The sequence below is a fragment of the Canis lupus genome, chromosome X (assembly GCF_011100685.1).
Source record: "Canis lupus familiaris isolate Mischka breed German Shepherd chromosome X, alternate assembly UU_Cfam_GSD_1.0, whole genome shotgun sequence".
NCBI lineage: Eukaryota > Metazoa > Chordata > Mammalia > Carnivora > Canidae > Canis > Canis lupus.
In genome coordinates, this window is record NC_049260.1 from 15,099,035 (window position 1) to 15,123,872 (window position 24,838).

The window sequence follows — 24,838 nt, forward strand, 5'->3', positions numbered from 1 at the left end:
AAACATGTCTCAAGAAAACTTGTTTGTGAATGTTTATAGACGCCCTTTTCGTAATAGTCCCAAACTGGAAACAACCCAAATGTCTATCAACTGAAGAATGGATAAACAAACTGTGATCCATCTATATAATGGACTATTTATTACTCAGTAATTAATAGGAGCCGCTGATACCTGCAACAACATAGATGGATCTCCAATTCTCCAATGTATTATGTTAACTGAAAGAAGCCAGTCTCAAAAGGCTGCATATGATTCTCTTTAGATGACATTTTAGAAAAATTGAAAGTATTGGAAAACAAAACAGATCAGTGGTGGCCAGGAGCTGGGGTCTTAGATAGGAGTTGACTACCAAAGAACATAAAGGAACTTTGGGGGTGGTGGAAATGTTATACATCATGATGGCAGTTATGTGACTATGGGTGTTTAATCCAAACTAATGGAACCATAAACATTTCATCTATCCATAGATCTGGATGAATTTTACCACATGTAAATTATACTTCAAGAAACCTAACTGTGGCTCCTGGCTAGCTCAATGTGAAGAGCATGTGACTCTTGATCTCAGGGTCATGAGTTCGCACCTCATGTTGAGTGTAGAGATTATGTAAAAATAAAATCTTAGAAAGAAAAAAAAGAGAGACACCTAACTGAAAAAAATGTAAAAGCATATCAGTGTATTTAGTGTGTATTTATATAAGTATAAATATACTTCTATCTAATTTATATCATGTGTACAGGATTTCACATGGTTAACAAGTGGCTCTTTTTGTGAAAAAGAAAGTATCATGAAATTAATAGCTCTATGACCACCTGTAAAATGGTTTTCAATAGTGTTTTTAATTGGGAAACAATGCTACAAACCTGTCTAGCAACAAGAAAGTCTCTTAATTCCACCACCTAACACCCTATTTCTTATTTTGCATGTTCCCTTCTAATCTTCATCCATGTGTTATACTGCTATAAACATAGTGTATGAACTATTTATTGTTGCATTTTCATTTCACTCAAGACTGTAAAGATGCCCCCCCCCCCGCCCCGAGTTTAGAGTTTCGTCTAGCTGTTCTTATGCCTGGCTGCGAACAGTTATCCTGCTAAGGTGGCTTACAGTACCTCTTTAGTCCTCTCTTGTGGAACTGTTAGTTTGTATCTACTTTTTAGCCATCAGGTAATACTCTCACATCTTTTGTATGTATGTCACTTTTGTCCTGTTGTCTCATTGGCTAACGAACTTCAATTTTACTTTATTCACCATCAGTCATTAAATTTTCTCTAAACTGAAGCCCCAATGATTTTATAACGTGGCCTAAAATGTCCGTATGTATAAAGAAAATTGAGAGAGCAGTGCAGATTCAAAGAACTATCAAGTCATTTGACAGCCACTCTCAGCCTCCTGGGGATGCTCCGGGGGAGGAGGCAGAGACCACACCCTGAGCTCTAATCTGTCACCAAGAACTTGGTTTTGTCTCCCACTCCCCCAATAGAGGAAGGTCTGCTCCTTACTCACTAAATTGAACCTTCACTGCATCCAGAATTCTGTTGCATCTTCTGCTTCTTGTCTTTATCTCTTTACCTCCAAGACTACTTTGTGTGTGGGAGCCCTCTGCAGGTTCCATGGCATTCTCCTATAGACCATCCTTCTAAACCTAGTGCAGCTAGTGTGACTATTTCCATCTTAAAGTCATGGAAGCTGAAGTCAGGAAGAGCTAACTGGCTTATCCCAGATCATTGCCAGTGAGGACTCAAAGCTAGGTCTTCTGAATGTTTCTCCCCCACTCACAGCAACCTGGGCTCAGTCCCACCTCTGTCACTCTGCGATGAACCTTTTCTCAAGAATGCTAAGTTTTTCTTTTGTCATCTTTCTAAATGGAATTACTGTATTTAATAGTACAAAAGTTTTGGGGGGCTCCCAGGTGGCTCAGTTGGTTAAGCATCCAATTCTTGGTTTCGGCTCAGGTCATGACCTCAGGGTCCTGGGATTGAGCCCCGCACTGGGCTCCACACTCAGCAGGGAGTCTACTTGAGATTCTCTTGTCCTCTCTCTCTCTGTCCCTCCCCCCACCACGCTCTCTCTCTATCTCTCCCTCTCTCTAAATAAATCAATCTTTAAAAAAAAAGTTCAAAAGTTTCCTATTCAGAATGTTGAAAACAGTGACCTAATAATCTTTTGTAGGAGAAAGAAACCTATAAATAAATAATAAAATGAGATATGCCTCAGCTATTTCTCCACTCTCTTGGTCAAAGCAATCAAACTCCGCTATATCTATGTTCTATGAAAATCTTCAGGAAATCTCTCGAAATCAAGCAGACATCACAAAAAGAAAGTTTGACATGGTCTTATTACAGATATCTTGATTTGGCAGGCTGGCATCTGCATTTCAGGAAGCCAGATTATAACAAACAGCAGCAGCGTGGCTCCTCATATTTACCTGTCTTGTCAGGAGGTGTGCTGGTCGTGATGACATTCACAGGGGCAGATGTGGTAAGAGAGGAAAGTGAGGATTTCATAGGTGGTAGTGTGTAGGAAAGATCAGTTTGGTTCATAGAAGAAGAGACTGTTCCAGAATTGGGTGGCATGTCAATGGCAGGGCTGGAAGATAGGGAAGCTGAAGGCTGGGGAGAAGGAAGCTGAATCACTCGTGTTGGAGAGGGAGGGCTCAGGGTTACAGGTGGAGGATTTAGAGGCTCAGCAAAAGAGAAGGTACTGGAGACCTGGGATAGAATAGTGGTCTGGGGAGCAGCTGGGATGGAATTTCTAGAAGAAGAAAATGGTGAGCCATCTGGATGACCAGCAAGACATACAACAGGATCCTGCAGGTCGCTAAAGGAAAGAATCAGAGAGATGCATGTGAGATACGAATGGGTCACAGAGAGGCTAATCTCCTCCTCTGGCAACCATCTGACACCACCAAGGTGACTTGGCTCCATCAGGGACCTGCCACTACTCCCAGCCTCTGCCCCTGCGTGCCCTCTGTGCCCTTGCCACCAGCCCCTGGACCTGCCCACTTCTACGACCTGGGAGAAGATTATGCAGGCGAGAGGCTCTTCTATGAACTGCCAGTTCTGGTTCACTCACTCACCACTGCTCTTGGGCTCTTGTGCCTTATCATTTATCACTCAGTTGCCGAGATCCTGGAACATTTCTACGTGCTTCTGGAGGAGGGGAGCTGTTAAATGCTGCTACCCACCTGGTTGGTTTTCATATATTAGGGCTCTGTCTCATATGTTTGCTTTAGATTTTACAAAATGTATTCTCAAAAAAAGGTAGAATCTCATGCCCAAACTGTTCCTAACATACTGTAAAGTTCTCTAGAAATTTAAATACCAAAATATAATTTTTCTTTAATGTTCAAATCCACATTAACAAAACCAGCTCATCATTTTCAGAACAACTGATTTGACTTTGAAGCCAAAGCATATCCATTTCAAAACTATATTTGCACAGAATAGATTCATAAACTCTAAGTCAACTCAGTATTAACATGAGGTACAAAAGGGTATGGCATAAATTTTAAAAGCGGCCTTAAATATACCAATAACAATAAACTGTTCTTCAGGTTTTTCCTGTAGCTTTTGCAAAGCACACAATTCAGTCAATTTCATTTACAATCTTCTGTGTATTGATCCATATTAGAAAAATGTGCAAAAATCATTATTAATGACTTGGAGAATGGAATTTTTTATTTTGGCAAATACTCATACTGGTCTTAGTGAGTCACAGGTAAGCCTTTCCTTTCCATGAAACCTCAAATTTAGCTCACTCACATGCAGTGTAATATTGGCTGGGAAAGGTAGTTCACACTGCCTTTTTTTTTTCTTTGATGTACTGAATTTTGTTTCAAGAAAATCTTGAACTGAGGTCAATAACACATAAACTTCTGTGAAATTGATGAACGTAGGAATCTGTCTAATTAATTTTAGACTGCAATAGCCCAGGATGATGCTAACTGGCACAGAGTCTAACTGGCACATAGTAAGTGACCAGGAAATGTTCATTGAATGAAATAATGAATTAAGCTGGGGCCAAAGGGGTCCCCAGTTTGTAAACCAGCTATGCCCCCAATGTTGCTTTAGCCCAGTGGTTCTCAACCTAGGCTGCACATGAGAAAACCCAGAGGACTTTAAAAATATAGAGAGATTTCTGTGGCCTACTCCCCAGCATCTGTTTTGGTTGGTCTTGGTGCAGCGGTGAGGTTCCCAGGGCCATATATTTTCACAGCATGGAAGGTTGAGAAGAACTCATCTACTATCAAGATCTACCAGTCTTGGGGTTAGGGGAAGAGCAAGCAGAGGGGGGCAAAAAATTATTACCTAGGGAAGCCTCTCATGGGTCCAGTTTTATACGGTGATCTAAGAGCACCAACTAGAATGTGTCTTTAGAGCTTCTCTTGGGTGAGAGGACCTAGGAATATTAGGTTGAGGAATTCAAGGCAGGTCATGCCCATAAAAAGAAATGCTGGCTCAGTCTAGTCTGGCCAGACAACTGCCAGAAGCCTCGCTACACAGCCTGAGGTTCAGGACAGCAGTGCGGACGAAGGCGTGCCAGACAGTCAGAAAGCTGATGAGTCAAGGAGCCTTGCCTGAGGCTCCAGATCTCCTTAGTCTTCTAGGAAATCACCCAACTGCTCTGAGACTCATTCTTTGAATTGTATATGGTAGCAACTCATCAGGCCAAGTCATGGCAAAGGTGCTTTGCAAAGTATAAATTAAATTTCCTTCTTGCATCTGGGGTCCTACAGCAACCAAATCCCCCAGCATAAGGGTTCCCATTCACTGGGCTCCAGCATGAAGAGGCTACCCTCTCTCTAATGCTCTTGGCATTTCTGCTACTCAGAGCCCCCCATCTGTTGGTAGAGGCACACCGGGAGAGGCCGAACAGTGGTGGGCAATGGCAACCATACATTAGAAACCTCAGAGCAAGGACGCCTGGGTGGCCCAGCGGTTAAGTGTCTGCCTTCGGTTCAGGGAGTGATCCTGGAATCCCAGGATCAAGTCCTACATCGGGCTCCCTGCATGAAGCCTGCTTCTCCCTCTGCCTGTGTCTGTCTGTCTCTCTGTCTCTCATGAATAAATAAAAAAAAAAAAAGAAACCTCAGAGTGCTTTAGCACAGGTGCAAGGGCTCCCACTCCAAACCAACCAAACTGTTCTCTGGGGTGGGTGCAGGCATCCACATTGGTTTTAATATGCTTCTTCACCCAAGTCCAGCCTACATACAGTAGACTGTACTGATCTTATATTTAGAGCTTGAGGATTTGTATACATGTATACACCTATATCATCACCACCCAGATCAACACCAAAAAGGCCACTCTGACGTATCAGTAGGTTTTAAAAGGGCCTGACAGGGTATCTGGGTGGCTCAGTCTGTTAGGCATCTGTTTTACACTCAGGTCGTGATCTCAGGGTCCTGGGATAGAGCCCCACGTCAGAGGGGACTCTACTTCTCCCTCTCCCTCTGCCCTTCCCCCTGCCCGTGCACTCTCTCTCTCTCTCTCAAATAAATAAAATCTTTAAAAAATTTTAAAAATAGGGCACCTGGGTGGCTCAATCGGTTAAGTGTCTGCCTTCAGCTCAGGTCATGATCTCAGGGTCCTGGGTTTGAGCACCACATTGGGCTCCCTGCTCAGCGGGGAGTCGCTTCTCCCTCTGCCTCTGATCCTCCCCTTTCTCGCTCTTTATCTGTCTCTCTCTCTCTCTCTAATAAATTAAATCTTTTAAAATTAATTAATTAATTAAAATAAAAGGGCCTGAGGTATTTGCAATGTGCAGCCAATCTTAAAAACCAATGTATTATAAACACCCTGAGCCATCACCTAATTCTAGCCTAGTGGTTCTCATATTTAGTTGCACATTAGAATTACCCCACCCAGGGGGCTCCTGGGTGGCTCAGTCAGTTAAGTGTCTGACTCTTGATTTCAGCTCGGGTGATGATCTCAGAATCATGAGATTAAGCCCCACATCAGGCTCTGTGTTCAGTGGGGAGTCTGCCCCTCCCTCTGCTCGTAGTCTCACTCTTTCTCTCAAATAAAGAAATAAATAAAATATTTTTTTAAGAAGTCACCCCACCCAGGAATCCTGAAAAATCTGGAAGCCTGGGCTGTACCCCAGACCAATGACATCACCATTTCTGAGGGTGGGAGGCAGGCCTTGGTGCTTTTAAAACTCCCCAGATGATTCCAATGTGCATCCAGGGTTGAGAACCACTGCTGTATGATCTAGACCCACTACTCAAAGTGGGGTCCATGAACCAGCAGCCCTGGCTTCACCTGGGAACTTGTTTGAAATTCAGAATCTCAGGTCTTTCCCAGACATGCTGGATTAGAATTTTAACAAGATCCTCTGTGACTAATACACTCAGCAACTCCTGAGAAGTGCTGATAGGGCTCACTTCCTTATTTTACAGAGGAGGAAAATATATATATTTTCCTGAGACTATATAAAGGACTCTTAAAAACTGATCAGGGGCTCAGTTGGCTAAGCATAGGACTCTTGATTTTGGCTCAGGTCATGATCTCGGGTCATGAGATCTAGTCCTGCTTTGGGCTCTGTGCTCAGTGTTGAGTCTGCGGGAGATTCTCTGTCTCTCCCTCTGTTCCTCCCCCTGCTCTCTCTCTCTCTCAAACAAAGAAACAAACAAATAAAATCCTAAAAAAAAAAAACCCAACTGATCAGATATTCAGTAGAAAAAAGTGGGAAAGACACGAACAATTAACAAGAAAGATATAAAAAATGACCCCCAAATACATGAAAAATGTTCAAATAGTCCTCATAAGAGAAGTGCAAATTAAAATACCACTGAGATACCCTTTCTCAACTACCACACTGAAAAAATATGATGGCATTTGGTTAGTGAGGCTGGGTGAGGGGCAGGGGCCAGAATATTTGTAATACTCCCCAGGTGATTTTAATGTGCAACCAAGATTGCAAACCATTATTTCAAGGTAATGGTCCAAATAGAAACTTGATACAACAAAAAACTGCATTTCCCCTAAAACTGAAAGCCCTTCTTCGCTGTCAAAATTCCAAACTTCCTTAGCCAGCAGGGTGATTAAATATTATTATTATTAATTATAATAATTAATAATTTTAGGCAAAAAGTCAGCATGTTTGCTACATACCACTGCAGTTTTCCCAACTCTTCCGGGGAGGAAGGGCAGGGTGTCCTGACAGAACAGCAGCACTGCTCTGGAGACAACAGAAAAGAAAAGAAGAAAATACATGGTCAAGAGTAAGGCAAGACAGATGCTCAGATCCACCAAATATTATGGTTCCTACACTGGCTGTATTTTATAGTGCATTTGTCTAAAACAGATGATAAAATAAAACTGGATACTATTATATTGACAATCATACATACATAATAAGTGCTCAAAAATATTTTTTGAGTAAATACTTTGGGGGAGGTTATATACATGCAATATCAGTTGCTCTTCAGCAGCTCCTTAGAAGAATTTCGAAGTAAATAGAACCAGTAGCAATCTATCAAACACTCCAAACAGAGGTCTCCCTCTCTCAGTAGGGTTTTTTCTATCATGTTTCAAATACAGTATACTGAAACTTTATTGAAAAAGTGTGAAAAATCACTTTTTAGAGCTCTCCAAAAACTGAGAGTCAAAACAGAAAGCTGTAACATACTTAAGTTTATCGATTGTATTTTCAGTTTTAAAAAGAACACATAAAAGTCATGTGAAAACAAACAGCAATAAAGGCAGAGACAACTTACCCATTGGTTGGATCTTTACTTTTTTCAAAGCAACCATTATAGCACATATGTTCATTGTTTTATTCATTTTTATTGTGAATGTACAATTTAATGTGCTGTAAAGAGAAATACATATAACCAGAATGTTACTAAACTGGAAACCTACCTACATATTTGTAAATGCTTTTTCAAGTTTGGGAATGAGGAAAGGAGACACTGATGCTGTGAACTTGCAACGTCAGCCCAATAAGCCTGTGAACACCCACGACTCTCAACCATGAGACATTTATAGAGGTTTCCAGTTGCAGAGGTTGCAAACCAGAGACCCTCTGACCACACAACTACTGAAACATTTTGCCTGCAGGAACTATGATCTGGCAGGGGTGTAACTTGTTTGCAAAGACAAGCATCTCAACATCTAGAGTGTTACCCTCAGCTAGCTACTCACCTGGTATCTATCTGTAGGCATTTGAATTTCCATCATGGAAGCCCTGTCATATACCAGCCTAGGTGAACGTTGAGGTCTCTTAAATCCAAAATCTCTCTGGCAATTCAATCTAGATTATCAGATAACTAGCAATTTAAGACATTACTGATTTGTTTTGTTTTACTTTAGTCTTGATTTATGTGAAAAATTACTAATGTTGCAAATAACAAAAAGTGGTAAGTGAAATAAACTAAATATGTATAGTGGATAAGGATTCAATCTATAGTTTCATGAATAATTGCCACTATTTGTACCAAAGAATAGCCTCATGAGCAGAAGCTGTAATTTTCTAGGTCCTGCACTCTGATAGGTCGCCCAGGATTCAAGGGGCAAGATTACTGATTTATATAAGTCATTCGCTTATGCAGCCAAGACAGCCGATGGACACAATTTATAAATGATCATCTGTGCAATTTAAATAATTGTTGGGTAATCTCTGATTCACCTTGCACACTTTTCAATCTATTCCTCTCTCTCCTTCTTCTCCCAAGCACCATTATTATACTGCTTCTTCTCTGTCTGGCCTTCACTAGGCTGGACCCCTGGGAAACATTTCTTGGTTATATCGGCAGCCCTTGGGGCTAAGGACACTGATAATCCTTAGCATCGCCACACCAGAGGCAATGGCCCAATCCCACCCACCCCTCTGTGAGTTATAAAAAAATGAGAAGATGGGGACACCTAGGTGGCTCAGTGGTTGAGCGTCTGCCTTCAGCCCAGGGCATGATCCTGGAGTCCCAGGATTGAGTCCCACATCGGGCTCCCTGTGAGGAGCCGGTTTCTCTCTCTCCCTGTGTCTCTACTCCCCCGCCCCCGCTCTGTGTCCCTCATGAATGGATAAATAATTCTTTTTAAAAAAAAAAAGAAAGAAAGAAATGGGAAGATAGATGTGACAATGATGTGTTTCAAAGAATAAAACCATATATCCAAAATGTCATGAATATGTATTTATTTTAGAGGAAAATATTTGAATTTGCAACCTAAGACCCCTCAATACTTTATTTCTCATGAATAGAGAACTAATACGGATAAAAGTATTAAAAATGACTGACCTCTGGGCCTCTGCTGTAGCACACACTATAAAGTAAGTCTGAAACAAATAAAAAATATACTGGTTACTTTGACAGTTGAGAATGTCAGACAAACAACCCAGGACTTATCACAGCATCATAGAATCTTAGACTCACAAGAACCCCTAGGGATCATCCAATTCACATTGCTATCAGATTCCTGTTGTATCGTCAAAGCTACTTGGAACAAACAGGCTCTGCTTGCATCCTGCTACTGTCGAGGAACTTGCTACCACACAAAGGAGCTCATTCTGGAGCCCTCATTTTAAGAAGCTTTAGGTTTTACATGAAGTAAAATCTATCACCATATAATATCCATCTATTGTGATTTCCAGTTCTGATTCTGGATCCCTCCCATTCTGATTTCTGGAGTATGGCACTAGTCTATTCAATCTTTAATAGGACAGATTTGGGAAAGTTTGAATACATCTCTCCTCAGGAACACAGAACTCCGTGCCTTCCCCCAAACAGAAACAGTAATTATAAACAAAGTATAGGATGTACTATGATTACCTCACTTAAGGTTTGCAGGGTTTTGTTGAGCTCTGATCGTCTGTTAATAAAACGAGAGAAATTGACATGAAGGAGATCACTGGTGATGTTAAATTCAAAACAAGTTAGATTTTTAGCAATTAAATTAAGCCTATGGCATTTATTGCTTCCAGTGTTCACTTTGAAGAAAACACTGGGTATACTAAGCGATTCCCACGTGAGAAAAATAAATTATTTATATGACAAGGGAAACTAACCAGTCAGAAGCTGTATAGTTCCAGCCAACAGCAAGATATAAATTATGGTTGAACAATCTTGTTATTCATTAGGCTCGGGCAACCCCCCAGGCAGCTTCTTCTGGCAGAGGGCCCTGGGAAGAGCTGGCCAGAGGTGAAATTTCTGAAAGGGGCCCACCACTCAACGTGGGGCCCTGCACCCCTGATTTCTTCCTCACTCCCTCTCCACCTGCCCTCTCCTGTCCTCTATCTAACGCTCTCCAGTCCCTGATCCCCTCCTCACCACTCCTCTTTAAGACCTTTCCTCATTCCTCTCCTCCAATCCCACTCCCAGTAACACTTGTAAACACTTCTTTTTAAGATTTTATTTATTTGAGAGAGTTCACAAGCTGGGGGGAGGGGCAGAGGGAGAGGGAGAAGCAGACTCCCCACTGAGCAGGGAGCCCCACGTGGGGCTCCATCTCCAGACCCCGAGATCATGACCCAAACCAAAGGCAGATTCTTAACTGACTGAGCCACCCAGGCACCACCCCTCCAACAACACTTTTATTTCTTCTATGTAGAAGAGCTTCACAGGAAGTTAGGATAAAAGAAATCATTAAAGAATTCACTCTAAGAAAATCCCTATTGGGCAGCCCAGGTGGCTCAGTAGTTTAGTGCAGCCTTCAGCCCAGGGCCTGATCCTGGAGACCCGGGATCGAGTCCCACATCGGGCTCCCTGCATGGAGCTTGCTTCTCCCTCTACCTGTGTCTCTGCCTCTGCCTCTCTCTCTCTCTGTCTCTCATGAATAAATAAATAAAATCTTAAAAAAAAAAAAAAAAGAATTCACTCTAGAGGAGCCGGGGGCGGGGGGGGGGGGGGGGGGGCGGGGTGCTCAGCAGGTTAAGAATCTGCCTTTGGCTCTGATCATGATCAAGATCTAGGAGTCCTGGGGTCAGCTGTGTCTGGCTTCCTGCTTAGTGCGGAGCCTGCCTTTCTCTCTTCCTCTGCCCCTCCCCTCGCTTGTGCTTTCCTCTCTCAAATAAATAAAATCTTTTTAAAAAGAAGACAAAGAATTTACTCTAAGGCAATTGTTCTCAACTGGGGGGAGGGGGGCATGCAGGGACAGACTCTGCCCCTCAAGGGACATTGGGCAACATCTGGAGAGGTTTTTGATTGTCACAATTGGGGGCTGGGTGTTACTGGCGTCTAGTGGATAGAGGTTAGGAATCTGTCACACCACATAATAGAGAGCTGTCAGCTCCAAAATGTCAATAGTGCCAAGGCTGACAAGCCCAGCTCCAAGGAATGCACAAAAGTTCTAGATGGTTCCAGGGAAGGTCTGAAGGAAAAAAGAGAAGGACTGTGGCAACAGTAGGTAGTCACCCGGCTTTTCTAGCCAGCAGAAGCCACCTTTCTGAGGGTCTCCCTGGCCCCTGCAATCAAGTCCCACCGCTCTTCTTGCTCTATATTTAGATACACAGAACATCCTTTGGTACCCTGGATATGTCATGTTCACTGGAGGGATTGTACTGTATTGTTATTTGTTTGTATCCTATGTCTGTCCTGCCAGACTCTAGACTCCTGGTTCTAAAAATTGGCCTCATGCTGAAACTGCCAGGGGGCATTCAAAAATACCAACATCCGTGTCCCAGCCCCTGAATACTGATCTAATTGTTACAGATTGTGCCTGGACACCAGGACTTTTAAAAGCTCCCTAGGTGATTTTAATATGCAGCCAGGGTAGAGAACCCTTGTTCTAGAATGTTTTCCATCCTGAGCGTTGGGTTTATCCCCAAGGCCAAACACATAGTAGGTGCTCAACAAATGCACCGTGGCTTTAAATAACTCCTCTGTGTTTCAAGTCTAGTCATTAAGTTGTGTTCTATTTAGAAGTTTTAAAAATGTTATCCTATTAATATTATTTCCTGTCTAAAGTTTAAGATACTTTTAGGACATTGATATCTCCTGCTCTTTATTTCACACATATACTTTGAATAGCTAGGGAAGCTACATTTTTATCAGGAGTTCATAAAATAAGTGGAAAGGACAGAAATACCACTCCAGTCCATCCCAGTTATCACTAGTTTAACTGTTTGCCGCTACACATTCAGGGGAGCCCTTGAGATGTTTGACATCCATCAGGCGGAGTCCTAAGGGTCCTCTCCACCTATGCATTGCTGACTCATCATTGCTGACTCATTGCTGACTCAGTGGAAGCAGTCAAGTCAAATGCTAATTGAAAAGATGACCCTTAAAAAAAAAAAGAAAAGAAAAGATGACCCTTTAGAAGAGTTTTGTTTTGTTTTGTTTTGTTTTGACCTAGGAAAGGTTTTTTTTTTCTTCCATGTCATCATAGATACTCCCAAAAGCTTTTGGATTTGGTTCAAAAGTTGAGGAGACACTCGTTTGAGAGGTAGTAGCAAGGTTGAGAGTAGATGGATTTTATCTAGGATCCTATGCTGCTTCCCTGCACAAGGGTGAAGACATAATGTTTCCCCTTCCACTGACACTCAGGTAAGATGGTCTCCAGGCCTAGACTGACATTTTGACCTTGTGTCTGACCAGGAGCATCTATATTTGTAATGTATTTCTCTCACTGTCCGTGCTTGTCCCTGGAAGCTGGTACCTACTTCATGAAGAACCCCCTCTGATTTTTGAATGACTGATACTTCATGAACACCTGAACAAATGGAATACATGGCATCCTACCTCAAACTCTTCTTCCAACCTTTCTGGCTACCAAATCATACTGCAGCTCAATAACCAGTGAAAATGGACCTCCTACATACCTTCAGAGCATCAAAGAGAACAGCCTCATGGGGCTATTACTTGATGACAAGTGACCACCGTCTATTTGCTAAGAACTTGAGAACTAATTCTTTATAACTTTTGGGTCTATTTCCTATTCTCAGTTCCCAAGAGGAAGATAGCTCAACAAATATCTTTCCATTGTTGATGCCATAACTTTAAATCAAGCAGCAGATTACTCACTTTGATTCCCTTAGAGATGGGATTCCAGATAAGGTGCCATTAGCCATATTTTGATTCTGTTAGGAACACAAAATCATTAAGAATACAACAAATATTGTCATGTGTTTTTTATATTCTCTAACAAGAAGTTGTTCTTCAATTTCATTGATCACCCAAAAAAATACACCTCAAAGACTGAATACTAATTGCATGGAGTATTTATTGTCTAGCTAATGATGAAATACATATTGACTGCGCTAGTTTTTGTTTTTACATTTCCTATAAAAAATATTCTGAATCAGCAAGTCTAATGTGCTAATTAATTTCATTATTCCAAGGGTTCCCCCAAAAGAATCCGATTAAAACTCTCCCCATGAAAAGCCCTGGACTTAAGTACAAGATCCCAATGTAAAGAGGGAACTTGGTAGCAGCCTTCACTGCATTTTCTAGCACCCTCAATCCTTGCCTGGCACATCGTAGGTGCTCAGGAAATAGTCACTGAAAGAACAAACCATATTTAGCTGGGATCCTCTGAACCAATCTAGGTCATGGGAAGTCTGATACTAATGCATCTGAATCCCCCATGGGGTGAAAAAGGATGAGATTCATAAGACTACTCTTAGATTCAATATATTACTTATTGGTAATACCAAGTTTCTCATATAATTTTAAAATTTTAAAGGCCATAGGGTTCCATCGTGTAAACATTCAGCAGCAAGCTTAGTAAAAACTGAAATAGGCTGATTAACAAAGCACCATGATTATTATGAAGTCAAACCCTCTTGACAAAGTCAGTGATTCAACAACACATATTTTATTTAAATTTTGTCATAAAAGTAAATATGCTGAATACCATGAATAATCTGAACCTTAAAACAAATCTTTAAATTCACAAGCACTTGCTTTTTAAGATTGCAGTAAAAAAAAAATCTTTAAAACCTACCTGAGTAACATTGCTTTCTTCATATTGAAACATTATCTCACCTCTAAAAAATGCTAAAAATAAATTTGCAAAACAAAGTTTGAGATTTGCATCCTTAGAGCTTAAGGATTAATACAACACAGGAAAAGATTATCAGATTATTTTATAAACAGTTTCATCAAATTCTTTGCAGGGACTCACATTGACTGTCTTTCCTATTAGAATGTTACTCAATGACCATCAATATAATTTTCAGAAAATGTGAACCATAAATTCTATGCAGGAATGCAGAAAGAGAAAAAACCTGTCTCCTTGTCTAGAAATTTTAATCCTACATGCTGCTCATCAGAGCTTGGCTTCCCATAAAGATGCTAACTTGGGGAATTGTGGCTCTGACATTAAAAATCTTTTTGGGTTGTTCTAGTTACAGTTACATACAAAAAGGCAGGAGGGAAAAAGTGTTTCTCAGAAATTAAGTAGCCTTAGGAGAGTCTATTTATTCCTTGCTGCTTGTGCTTTTTTTTTTTTTTTTTCCTTTTTAAATATAGCTACCAAATGCAATCTCTTCCCTAGGAACAAAGTTGAGATTTTTGCATTGGATTTTGCATACCTGAATGGTATGCAGGGAGAATCCTTTCTTCAGCTGAACAACTCATTGTGGCTTTCATCCCAGAAATGCCAGAAAATCCTGTTCTTAAAATGCTCACTTGGGAAAAACAGAACTCAATTTCAGTCAACCTATTTTCTACAGGGTAGACTTGGAGGGGCTCCGACTTGATCAGAAAAAAAGAAAATACAGAGTCCTTAACAGAAGTACACTGTGTGCACTTCATAATCTACAGAGACAGAAAACTGGCCTCTTGAGCAGAAGGGCAAAGAGGTCATACAAACTGGTGCAGGTGTCAACCATCTTTTTGGTATCAGATCAGATATTTGAGGTCTGGTGGGCCATCTGTTCTATCAGAACTAATCAACTTTGCAGTTGTAGCATGAAAGCAGCCAAGCAATATGTACATGAATGGCATGGCTATATTCCAATAAAACTTTATTTACAAAAACAGGTGGCAGGCATTATTTAGACTATGGGCAGTTGTTTGTCAACACCTGAGCTGCAGGGCTGAATGCCTTCTCAGCTCATCTTTTATAGCAACCCAAGGTACAACTGATTCCCACAGCCAAGTACCCAATGGTCCACTTCTACTTAAAATAGCCGACAAAGCCACTGGCCCAGTGATTAAGGGGATTTATCTATTTTGGCGACTCTTCTACTGAGGACCTCAACTTCTGCAGATGGATACTGAAATCTCAATTTATGCAGGATATAATTATTAAAAGTAAAGATACCTGAGATATACATAGATTATACATAGATATACATAGCTATTAAAGATTTATTCAGTGTGTCCATGCATGTGTGCGCATGCCGACACCTACAATCCCTCTCCCCCATCTGCCCGTTCTCCGAGTTCATCCCTCAGGATGGGGATGGACTGCATGCTGAATTTCATAAATGTGCTGGGAGCACAGTGGTAGCAGAGCAACTGGGAAGCTTTTGACCCTCAGCCTAACTCTGCCTGGTCCGCTCCCAGTTTTTTCACCAGCCTCCACTTCCCTTAAAGGAACTCAGATTGGAACCTGCGAGGAGTGAAGGTTTCTAGTTTCTGGCAGGATACCATGGAATTTCTGGTGCCAAAAGAATTGGTTCCCTGATGAGGTTGTTTTCACCAGACACTAAAACAAATGGTCAATTCAGTCGCTTAATTGGGGAAAACATTACTCCAGCCAGCTTCCTGGCATCTGTTATTCAAGATGACGGCTTTTTTTTTTTTTTTTTTTTTTTTTTACTAAATGTTCAATTTTCAAAGTTATCAAACACCATGTAGACACACCACTAAACTAGACATTAGTCACCAGTCCAAAACGCAGATGAAGCGTAAAAATAATGAAATTATAGAGATTTCAATGAGAGAAGGGTAAGGGAAGAAGGAGGGAAGGGGAGTTACACAATGTATGAAAGTGAAATGTATCTAACAAGTGGTTTTTTTTTTTTTCCCTTCAATCAAAGCCAGCTAGTACCTTCCTACTAAATTCTACCTGGTGGGGATGCCTGGGTGGCTCAGCAGTTGAGGGCCTGTCTTTGGCCCAGGGTGTGATCCTGGGGTCTCGGGATTGAGTCCCACATCGGGCTCCCTGCATGGAACTTGCCTCTTTCTTTGCCTGTGTCTCTGCCTCTTTCTCTCTGTGTCTCTCATGAATAAATATAAAATAATTAAAATAAAATAAAATAAAATAAAATAAAATAAAATAAAATAAAATAAAATAAAATAAAATAAAATAAAATAAAATAAATTCTACCTGATGCAGCCTATCAGCAGAATGCTCATATACATAAAGCTCACATTAACACAACAGAAAATGTTTGTGGACCATTCCTTGAACACAAAGTTTTCTTGTTTTCTAATACTACCCAACTTTAACTTATTTTACTTGAAATTGTTTCCTATGTTTTTCAAACAAATTATTAAAGGAAACAGAACAGAAGGAACAGAAGAAAAGGAAAACACTCCTATAAGGATTGTTTTTTAAGATTGCAATATTACAAAATACTTTGTTACCTTCCTCTTCTCTCTTCCCATGATCCAGTTCTTCCCTGCCACACCATGTTTTTATGTTTTTCACATCTGCTTTCATTGGTTTTAATAAGGGAGCCCAGGGAGCCAACTCGACATGGCAAAAATGGTTGTTTCATTCCTTCTGGCCCATGGCAGAAGGGAAAATATTCCCATTTCAAAAATAGCGTGTTCTCAAGAGATTTCCATCTTAAATTTAAAAATTAGTGGACAGGGCAGCCCTGGTGGCGCAGCAGTTTGGCGCCGCCTGCAGCCCAGGGTATGATCCTGGAGACCTGGGATCGAGTCCCGCATCGGGCTCCCTGTATGGAGCCTGCTTCTCCCTCTGCCTGTGTCTCTGCCTCTCCCTCTCTCTCTCTGTCTCTATGAATAGATAAATAAAATCTTTTAAAAAATAGTGGACAGTCCGGCTTAAAGATGGCAAAATGCACTCTGGGCACTCCTGGAATTAGCATCCAGTTAAACTACGTGTACATGAGGTTTTCAACAATCTAGTAGAGCAGCTCATTTTACTTTTAGTAAAAGACAACATCCTATTTCTAAGCTATAATACTTCAGGTCCTATGGAAAAGCTTGAGGGATTTACATACCAGAAGTGGATTTCAATAATTAAGGACATTGCTAGTTATATCCATGAATCAATTCTAAAGGTATTAGTTATGGATTTAAAGCTATGGTGGAAAATATTTAGTGTAGAGCTTCATGTTCTCATATTAAGGAAGTTAATCCATCATCTCACTAAAGCAATGGGAAGATAATTTCAGGCAGGTCTAAAATTTGCTTTTGTTTTCATTTGGGACCTCTTAGTAGCCAGGCGATATGAAAAGAGACAGATCAGAGAGATACACATCACATGTTCAACAGGAGAAAAACAAACCTTTTCTCTCTATGGAGCTCATTTATCTGGTAATGTGTAATGTACACAAGAACTAACCTGAGTCATTGCAAATAGATGACAAATTGCAGATATTTCTCTGGGGTTTGACTCCTGCAAAGAAAATAACCCAGCCGGTTAAACATGTCAACACCTACACTTATCTCCTACATTGTCAAGAGAATTCACAAATTCAGGCATCAAATGTGGACCAAAAATATTATAAGTTGGATATAATTGGCTGGATGAATTCCACAAAGACTAAAGGAATAAGAGTGTTTTCATTTTTTAGTTGGTCAGCTATAGAACTTGATTCTTTACTATTCTTTAGTATGTCACTGTCTGATCCCTTACTCCTCCCTCAAAATTTTTGTTGTCCCATGTCCAATCAATCCCTCTTCTGTCCAACATAAAAAGAACAGTGTGATTGCAAATTGAGCATAGAGACTTTAAATGCAATAGCCCTTACTGATAGATCCTCTTTCCTTCTCTGGGCACGGGAGTCCATGAACCCTCTAATGCTGGTCTTATTTCCTTATGCAAATGTATGTAAAAAATAATATTGATATCATGATGTCATCACACATAGGCAAAAACCACAAAATTTAAAAACTATTTGCTCAACAACTACCATATTCTACAGACTTTGGAAGGTTCCAGATACAGACCCTGCTCTCAATGAACATGCAATATAGTAAGTTATAATAAGGGCAAAATGGAGTGACAGCCAGGACAACAGACCACATAGGCGTACAGAGGAAGCAGAGATGAATGGGAGATGAGATAAAGCCATGTTAGAACAAAAAACTTCATACATATTCACCTAAAAGGCACTTTCTCCTTTGGTAAAAGGAGAAGTACGTATCTTCTTTGATTTGAAAAGAGCCCAAGGTTTACTCCCCTAAAAATCTTGCCTTCATTAATTTCATCCTTTTGGTGAAGTATAAGAAATCTATAGTAAATGTGAGAGGCAAATGCTGATAATGTATTAAGCAAAGTGCCAAGGAGAAAAGGTTGTTATATTAAGGGATATTTTGCTGTCCTTGTTAGGTCTGGTTTGGTCAGAATTATGAATGCAATGCCTGATTGCTATTTTATTTCTGTTGTACTTTATGAGTGCTTAATTATTCTTAAGAGAACAAGTTCGGACACAAACTAAAATTACAACTTGTGTTCATGTACATGAAATGGTTTCTGCCAGAATGACCTAGGTGACATTTGTGGTATAGGCATCATGCTTCAACTAAGAGTTTTGATTCTGTGAGCAAACTGAATTTGGCTCCCCAAAGTTACCTGACATGTTTCACAGCAATGTTAATCACACCTGAAGAGGCAGATTTCATTTTAAATATACTTGCTTTAGATGGTGAGTAGTAATGCTTTAAGTGTTCTCTACAACCATTGGTCTATTATTGTTCACTAAGTGTTATATGCCATCATCTCATCTTTCTCTAAGTTTTAGGGGTGCCTTTGTTTCCAGTGATATGTGTCTTTTGGCTATTCATTAATCCTGAGAATTTTTTTTTCCTATTGCTAGGACTGTTATCTGTCATTTCCCCCAAGTACATGGCCACAGGTCATCCTTTAAGTCATGAGTAAGAAAACTTTGTAAAGGGTCAAAAAGTAAATATTTTAGGCTTTGTGGACCATATAGTGGGCCACAACTACTCAACTCTCCTGTTCATTGTATTGGAAAAGTAGCCATAGATTAACATGTAAACAAATGGACACGGCAGTGTTCCAATAAAACTTTATTTACAAAAATAGATAGTGGGCCATATTTGCCCCCCAGGCCACAGTCTGCCAATCCCTGCTTTTCATCAACCAGAAGCCTTTGTTAAAAATATCACATATTCCTACTCTTGCACTAGGTACTTAAAACTACATCCCTTTTTTTTATTTCAAGAGTCTGAGGTTCACTCCTCTAAGACTCTTTCCCTCATAAATTACATCCCAATGATAACCACTAGCACCAGCCTTTTAATCTCCCATGCTTCTTAACCATCTCAGAAACACTTGTGTAATAATTTCCTTTTATCTGCATACATGCTCATGTCAGTTATCTCTTTGTTTGCCTTATCTCTCCCCAAACTAGAAGATTCTTAAGGGTGGGCACTGTACCTGATCATGACTACATAGCCCCAAACACTTAGAACAACTTCAGGTACCCAGTGCATAAACATTTATTCATTAAGAACAGATTTCATTTTTAAAAAGTAGGAAAAAAGAGAAAGAAAACATAAATACCAGCCATTTGTTTGATTTTACTTTAGTTATAAAAAACAAATTCTTGATATTGATAGTAAGTCATACCTGATGCATTGAAGGTTTTTACTATAGTGATTTTAGTTTTTTCTGCAAAGAAGCAATTTAAATATTAGAGCAGAACTGTTCCTTGTTTTTAAAAAACAATTTTCCACGAGTACCATTTTAGTGAACTGCTAAGAAGATCATACTGTTGACATCTTTCAGACTCTACTGGTCATCCCAGCAGCAGAATAAACGGGAAGAGCATACACAGATCATATAGCATTGGAATAAGGTGGGTCTGGGATTTGGATTCCCATGTTTGCTGAGTTATATTACACCCATCACACACCCCGCTGCTTGTGTAATTCTACTGCAGTTTCCATGCGCTGCTGATAGACAAATTAACGTGGACTTACACATCAAATATGTAGAATTAAGTCACTATCAGAACCTTCACGTGACAAGTTGTAAAGAAAAGCTGATTCAGAATAAGACTTAATGGAAACACAATACGTAAAATACTGTATACTCTACAATCAAGAAAGTGTCCTGCTATTTTCTTTAGGAGCTAATACAATATTATCACCATTATATGGGTAGATAAAATTATTCTCAAAGAGGTTAAAACCACTCAACTACAGTCATGCAGTGAGCTCACAGCAGAACCAAGATGGAACTGTTCAAACCACAGGCAAATATTAATATACTCTGAAGCAGCAAACCTTAGATATATCTTCCCAACACACCCTGGGGACAAAGCCCATGGTTCATTTCTCAGATAATGGAGAACCAGGTTCAGAAATCCATGCTTTAAGGTGGCCAGTTGGAAGAGGCTGTATTCAGGGCACAGATTTGCAAAGATCTATCTACTAGGGTGAGTGGCAAATTCTGAAGAAAACACAAAGCTCAGATCTTGGAGAAGCACTTAAGCATGATGACATTACACCAACAGTTTCTGGAACCTCATTTGTGTTATGTGTTATTGGTGAATTTATGTTTCAATGTGGGCCTGACTCATGGGTAATGGCTGGTGGTAATTATAAAGGCTGATGGTATTTTGCATTATCATTAAGAATCTTTTAAGTATATTATTTGGGTTGCTCTGATACTTTTCTTCCCAGAACAAACAAAACACATCTGTGAAATGAACTTCTGGTTCTAGTAACATAAGTGCTTTTGGGGAAAAATGTTCAACATCACCAATCAAGAATATAAAATAGAACCAAAGGAATTGAAAGATCTAATAATATATGATATAGTCTCAGCTCTTAGCAAAGGTATAGTGACACATTCTCATTCACTGCTGGCAAGAATGTTGCTGGGTACAAGCTTTCAAGAAGGTAACTGGGCAATAGGTAGATCAAGGACCTAACCTATTAAATTCAATCCTTAGAACGCATCCTACAGAAATCAGGAATGAATGCAAAATGTTGGCACAAGTATGTTCATTGCAACAATTTCTATTAAAAAAGTAAAAACAGCTTTAATAATGCTCAACATATGGTACACAATGGAATACTATCAAGTCATTAATAGTAATGGACGATGGAAAATGCTTATAACTTAATATGAAGTCAAAAGGGCAAGACATAAAAATATATGCTATGACTATTGTTTAAAAGATTATATATGATCCTGAATGGAAATATACCAAATTATTAATAGGAATAGTCTTAGGAAAGTAACATTAAGAGATGATTTCTATTTTTTCATTGTATTTTTCTATATTCTCCATTTGTTATGAGCTAAGATATATTACTATTACACGATTTTTTTAATGTTATTTTAAACGGAGTGCTATGGCCGTTAACAGTTTGGAAGTTCAGCAATGAGGTAACACCAGAATGTCAATATCAAAGTAAAAGGAGTAGTAAATCAACAACTGAAGGCACAGGAAGTAGGCAAGGAGACAACCTTTAGCAACCCAGAAGACTGACCACACAAGGGAGAACCCAAGAAGACACAGAAGACAAGCTAGTATATTTAGAAAGAACTTGATATTACCTGTTTTGTTTAAAGTAGATAATACGCTTGAAGTAGCATCTGAAATAAAATAATAAAAATTAAACCTAAGTATTGACATGATTAACAAACACATGTATCTTCTAGGTTCCTTAAACATTTCACTTTTCCCCAATCCCAGGGAAGCTAGAGTTTTGCAAAAGCCAACTGACACTACCATGTATTTGCTGCCCACCCCACCACATACTAGCCATTCTTCAACCCTCAGACACAATTCCTGAGCGACTATTCATTTAAAATGTGCTTCCTGAACATAGGTTGTGTCTAAAACATAGCAACATTCCTGTAATTATTAGACTTAAACCCATTTATGTCACTTCATATTTTGTTCCTTTTTACTCCATTATAATGCAAGTCCCTAAGGAATATGTTTCTAGTTAATACCAACTTTATAGCCCTGTGGATGCTTAATGGTACACTCTTCTAAAGCAATCTTTAAGTAATTCTAGTTTTAAATTGAAATTCTTGAACATTGCATTTAACTAACTTTTTGAAAAATCTCATTTTGATTCGTTTCCCTTAAAATCCAATTGAAACTCTATTCTAATTGCTATTTCTTTAAATAAATATCATTCTGTAATTTATTATTCTGGATGAAACATTAGGAGCGAAAAACACATATTACATTACCACACTTATAAAACCACATACAATAAATCCAAAAACTACTGCCAAAGCTATTTTGAAGATTTTCTTGCAGTGTAAAAAGTCATTAATCATAAAAACAATAATACCTTCTCCTTCCCATTGGACCAAATATGAATTTAAACCAGTTTTGATCAGTCTGAACTCCATCTATGATTGTTTAGCAACTTAACCACTAACCACATGGTGAGATTTTTATTTTAATTAAGTAAGGGAGTGTGAAAAGTGTTGGGGTTTGCCTGCACAGAGATAAAAGCAGTCTACTCACAAAGGGGAGGGCACAGAATGGGTTGACCTGTCCACCTCCCTCAAACACAGCCTCTTTCTCCATCATGATGAAGCAGCCAGGTTTGTTTTTGATCATGTCATACTACTTAAAAATTGATAAAATTATCTGTAAAAGGGCTGTCTTTAAAAACTCTGTGCCTCCAAATTCATGCTGAATCATACTGAAGTCACTGGATGTGCTTTCCACATTTAAACAATCTGCCATATAAAATGTACTGGCACTGTGTTGAAGCAAGAGAAATAGGGTACTCAAAATGTGATCAGTATTTCTTCTCTTTTACAGAACAGTTAGCGTGGTTAGGGGCTGGCCTCCCTCCGTGATAAGAAGAATGTTTTCATTTAACCTAAAAGTATGGCATGCTCTGCAGGGTTGACAGTTTGTGGGTTTATTTGATTTGGTGGGATTTTTTTTTTTTGTTATTTGAATATGAAAACCTTCAATACCATTCATTATATCTATAATTCATATTAAATTTTCACTTGCTTCAGAAAAATTCTTACCATTTAGGCTTGTAGTTTCAACCTCTTTGGCCCCGGGAAGGGGGGGGAGGGGAACAATAGAAAGGTATAATTAAATCCAAAGCTTAACAAATTGGGCTAAATCTAGGTTTGAATTTTTTCAAAATCTTGCCTGGAGTACCATTGGAGTAGGGGACAAAACCAACAAAAGATGATTCAACTGTAAGAGGAAAAAACAACAAAATTTTCAAATTAATATTTTGAAACAATTATTGATTGAATTCTAAGGAGTTAAAACTTTTGAGATAGAATTATGAAAAGAAGTAGACAACATGCTTTCAGACCAATATGAATCCGCAAGCCCCATAATCACTCAGAGAATATACACTTAGCCAGAGAATTATGGAGAAAGAACCCAAGAAATGAAATGAGTGCAGCTGTCTCATTTTACAGATGAAGAACTTGAGACATCCCTCAAAGCCTGCTCCTACCTATGCAATATTATGGAAATAACTTTAGAAACCACAGAAAAATATGTGACATACCACTTTCAATTTTTTTCAGCCAGAGAATTCTCAAAAACATTCTATATTTTATATTTTAAAATATTGCCAAACTACAATTATAAAACGTATAAGCACATTGGCTCCATTTTGTCATACTAACACCTGGCAACACTTCCCATTGTGAATTGAGGATTAAAAACACAAAACAACAACTCTGCTACCATTCAGTACAGTACCACCTAACACAATTTCCTGGTAAGTTATTTTAAAATATGGCTGCTATTGGGATGCCTGGGTGGCACACTGTTAAACGTCTTCCTTTGGCTCAGGTCATGATCCCAGGGTCCTGGGATCGAGCCCGGCATTGGGCTCCCTGCTCAACAGGGAACCTGCTTCTCCCTCTGCTTCTCCCCCTGCTTGTGCACTCCCTCTCTCTCTCTGTCAAATAAATAAATAATAAAATCTTTAAAAATAAAATATGGCTGCCATTAAGGCAATCAATCAAGTTATAAATTTCCCATGGAGTAAATCCACTAAGCTAAGAGGTCAATCTACTACACACATTTTGCATGTTTAAATATTTAAAAGATCCCATGGCTTGACTTCTATGTATACACAGGAAAAGTAAACAAACATTTTACAAGACATACAAGCTTTGTAGTAGGCAGCCTGATATTCAGTGGGTAAGGACAACATTTGGGTGTGTCAAGGCGCTTGGCTGGCCGGTGTGTTTTAGACCACTCATGCGTTGGCTGAAACACACACACCCTGTCTGTCCTACATTATTGCTTCCATATGTTGTCAGTTACTACATTTTTTTTAATTACCAAGGATATTTCTTAAGAAATATGACAGTTCCTGAGCAATAAGATTCAAAGTGTGGATATGGAATCCTTTGGGGAATCTTTTGGGGGAATCTTGGAGCAAAACAAAATAATTGGCCAAAGCTGGTTGTTAATGAACGAGTATTAATTCCTCTGAAAGGTGATGAATGGTAAGAAGAAGCCTGTGTACACAATCCCCTGCAAGTCCCTGAATGTGCACAGGGTCTTACATTCCAGTTAGTGCAGGGCACCCAGAACCCAGGCTTTGACTGGACCCAGTGTGTGCCTTCAAATCTCCATAACCCATATTTCCATGCAAACAAGATTTGGCTATGATAGCACCATGATGAAGTCTGAGGATGGTAACTGTACTAGGAGAAAAATACAGTGGTTCATTTTACCCTAGGAGCTTAACAGCAAGGGGGCAAATTGGCATAGTCAAAAAAGCTTAGGCTTTGAAGCCTTGCAGCCCTGGCTTGA

General features: G+C 39.5%; 1 protein-coding gene across 5 annotated transcripts in view; it reads right to left on the reverse strand.

Moving 5' to 3' along the window:
• The window catches only part of ADGRG2 (adhesion G protein-coupled receptor G2), a 130,112-nt gene that overhangs the window by 19,704 nt on the left and 85,570 nt on the right, over positions 1 to 24,838 (reverse strand). For 2 of the 5 annotated variants that reach the window (XM_038586984.1, XM_038586985.1), the window contains 12 exons: positions 23,210 to 23,248; positions 23,071 to 23,094; positions 21,619 to 21,657; positions 19,678 to 19,719; positions 17,425 to 17,478; positions 13,882 to 13,934; positions 12,960 to 13,015; positions 9,771 to 9,810; positions 9,240 to 9,277; positions 7,722 to 7,816; positions 7,117 to 7,183; positions 2,427 to 2,818 (listed from right to left, as the gene is read on the reverse strand). In XM_038586984.1, the coding sequence (XP_038442912.1) occupies positions 2,427 to 2,818; positions 7,117 to 7,183; positions 7,722 to 7,816; positions 9,240 to 9,277; positions 9,771 to 9,810; positions 12,960 to 13,015; positions 13,882 to 13,934; positions 17,425 to 17,478; positions 19,678 to 19,719; positions 21,619 to 21,657; positions 23,071 to 23,094; positions 23,210 to 23,248 (939 nt within the window). The remainder of the gene's footprint in view (positions 1 to 2,426; positions 2,819 to 7,116; positions 7,184 to 7,721; positions 7,817 to 9,239; positions 9,278 to 9,770; positions 9,811 to 12,959; positions 13,016 to 13,881; positions 13,935 to 17,424; positions 17,479 to 19,677; positions 19,720 to 21,618; positions 21,658 to 23,070; positions 23,095 to 23,209; positions 23,249 to 24,838) is intronic. The other 3 variants (XM_038586986.1, XM_038586987.1, XM_038586988.1) reach the window with 3 other exon arrangements.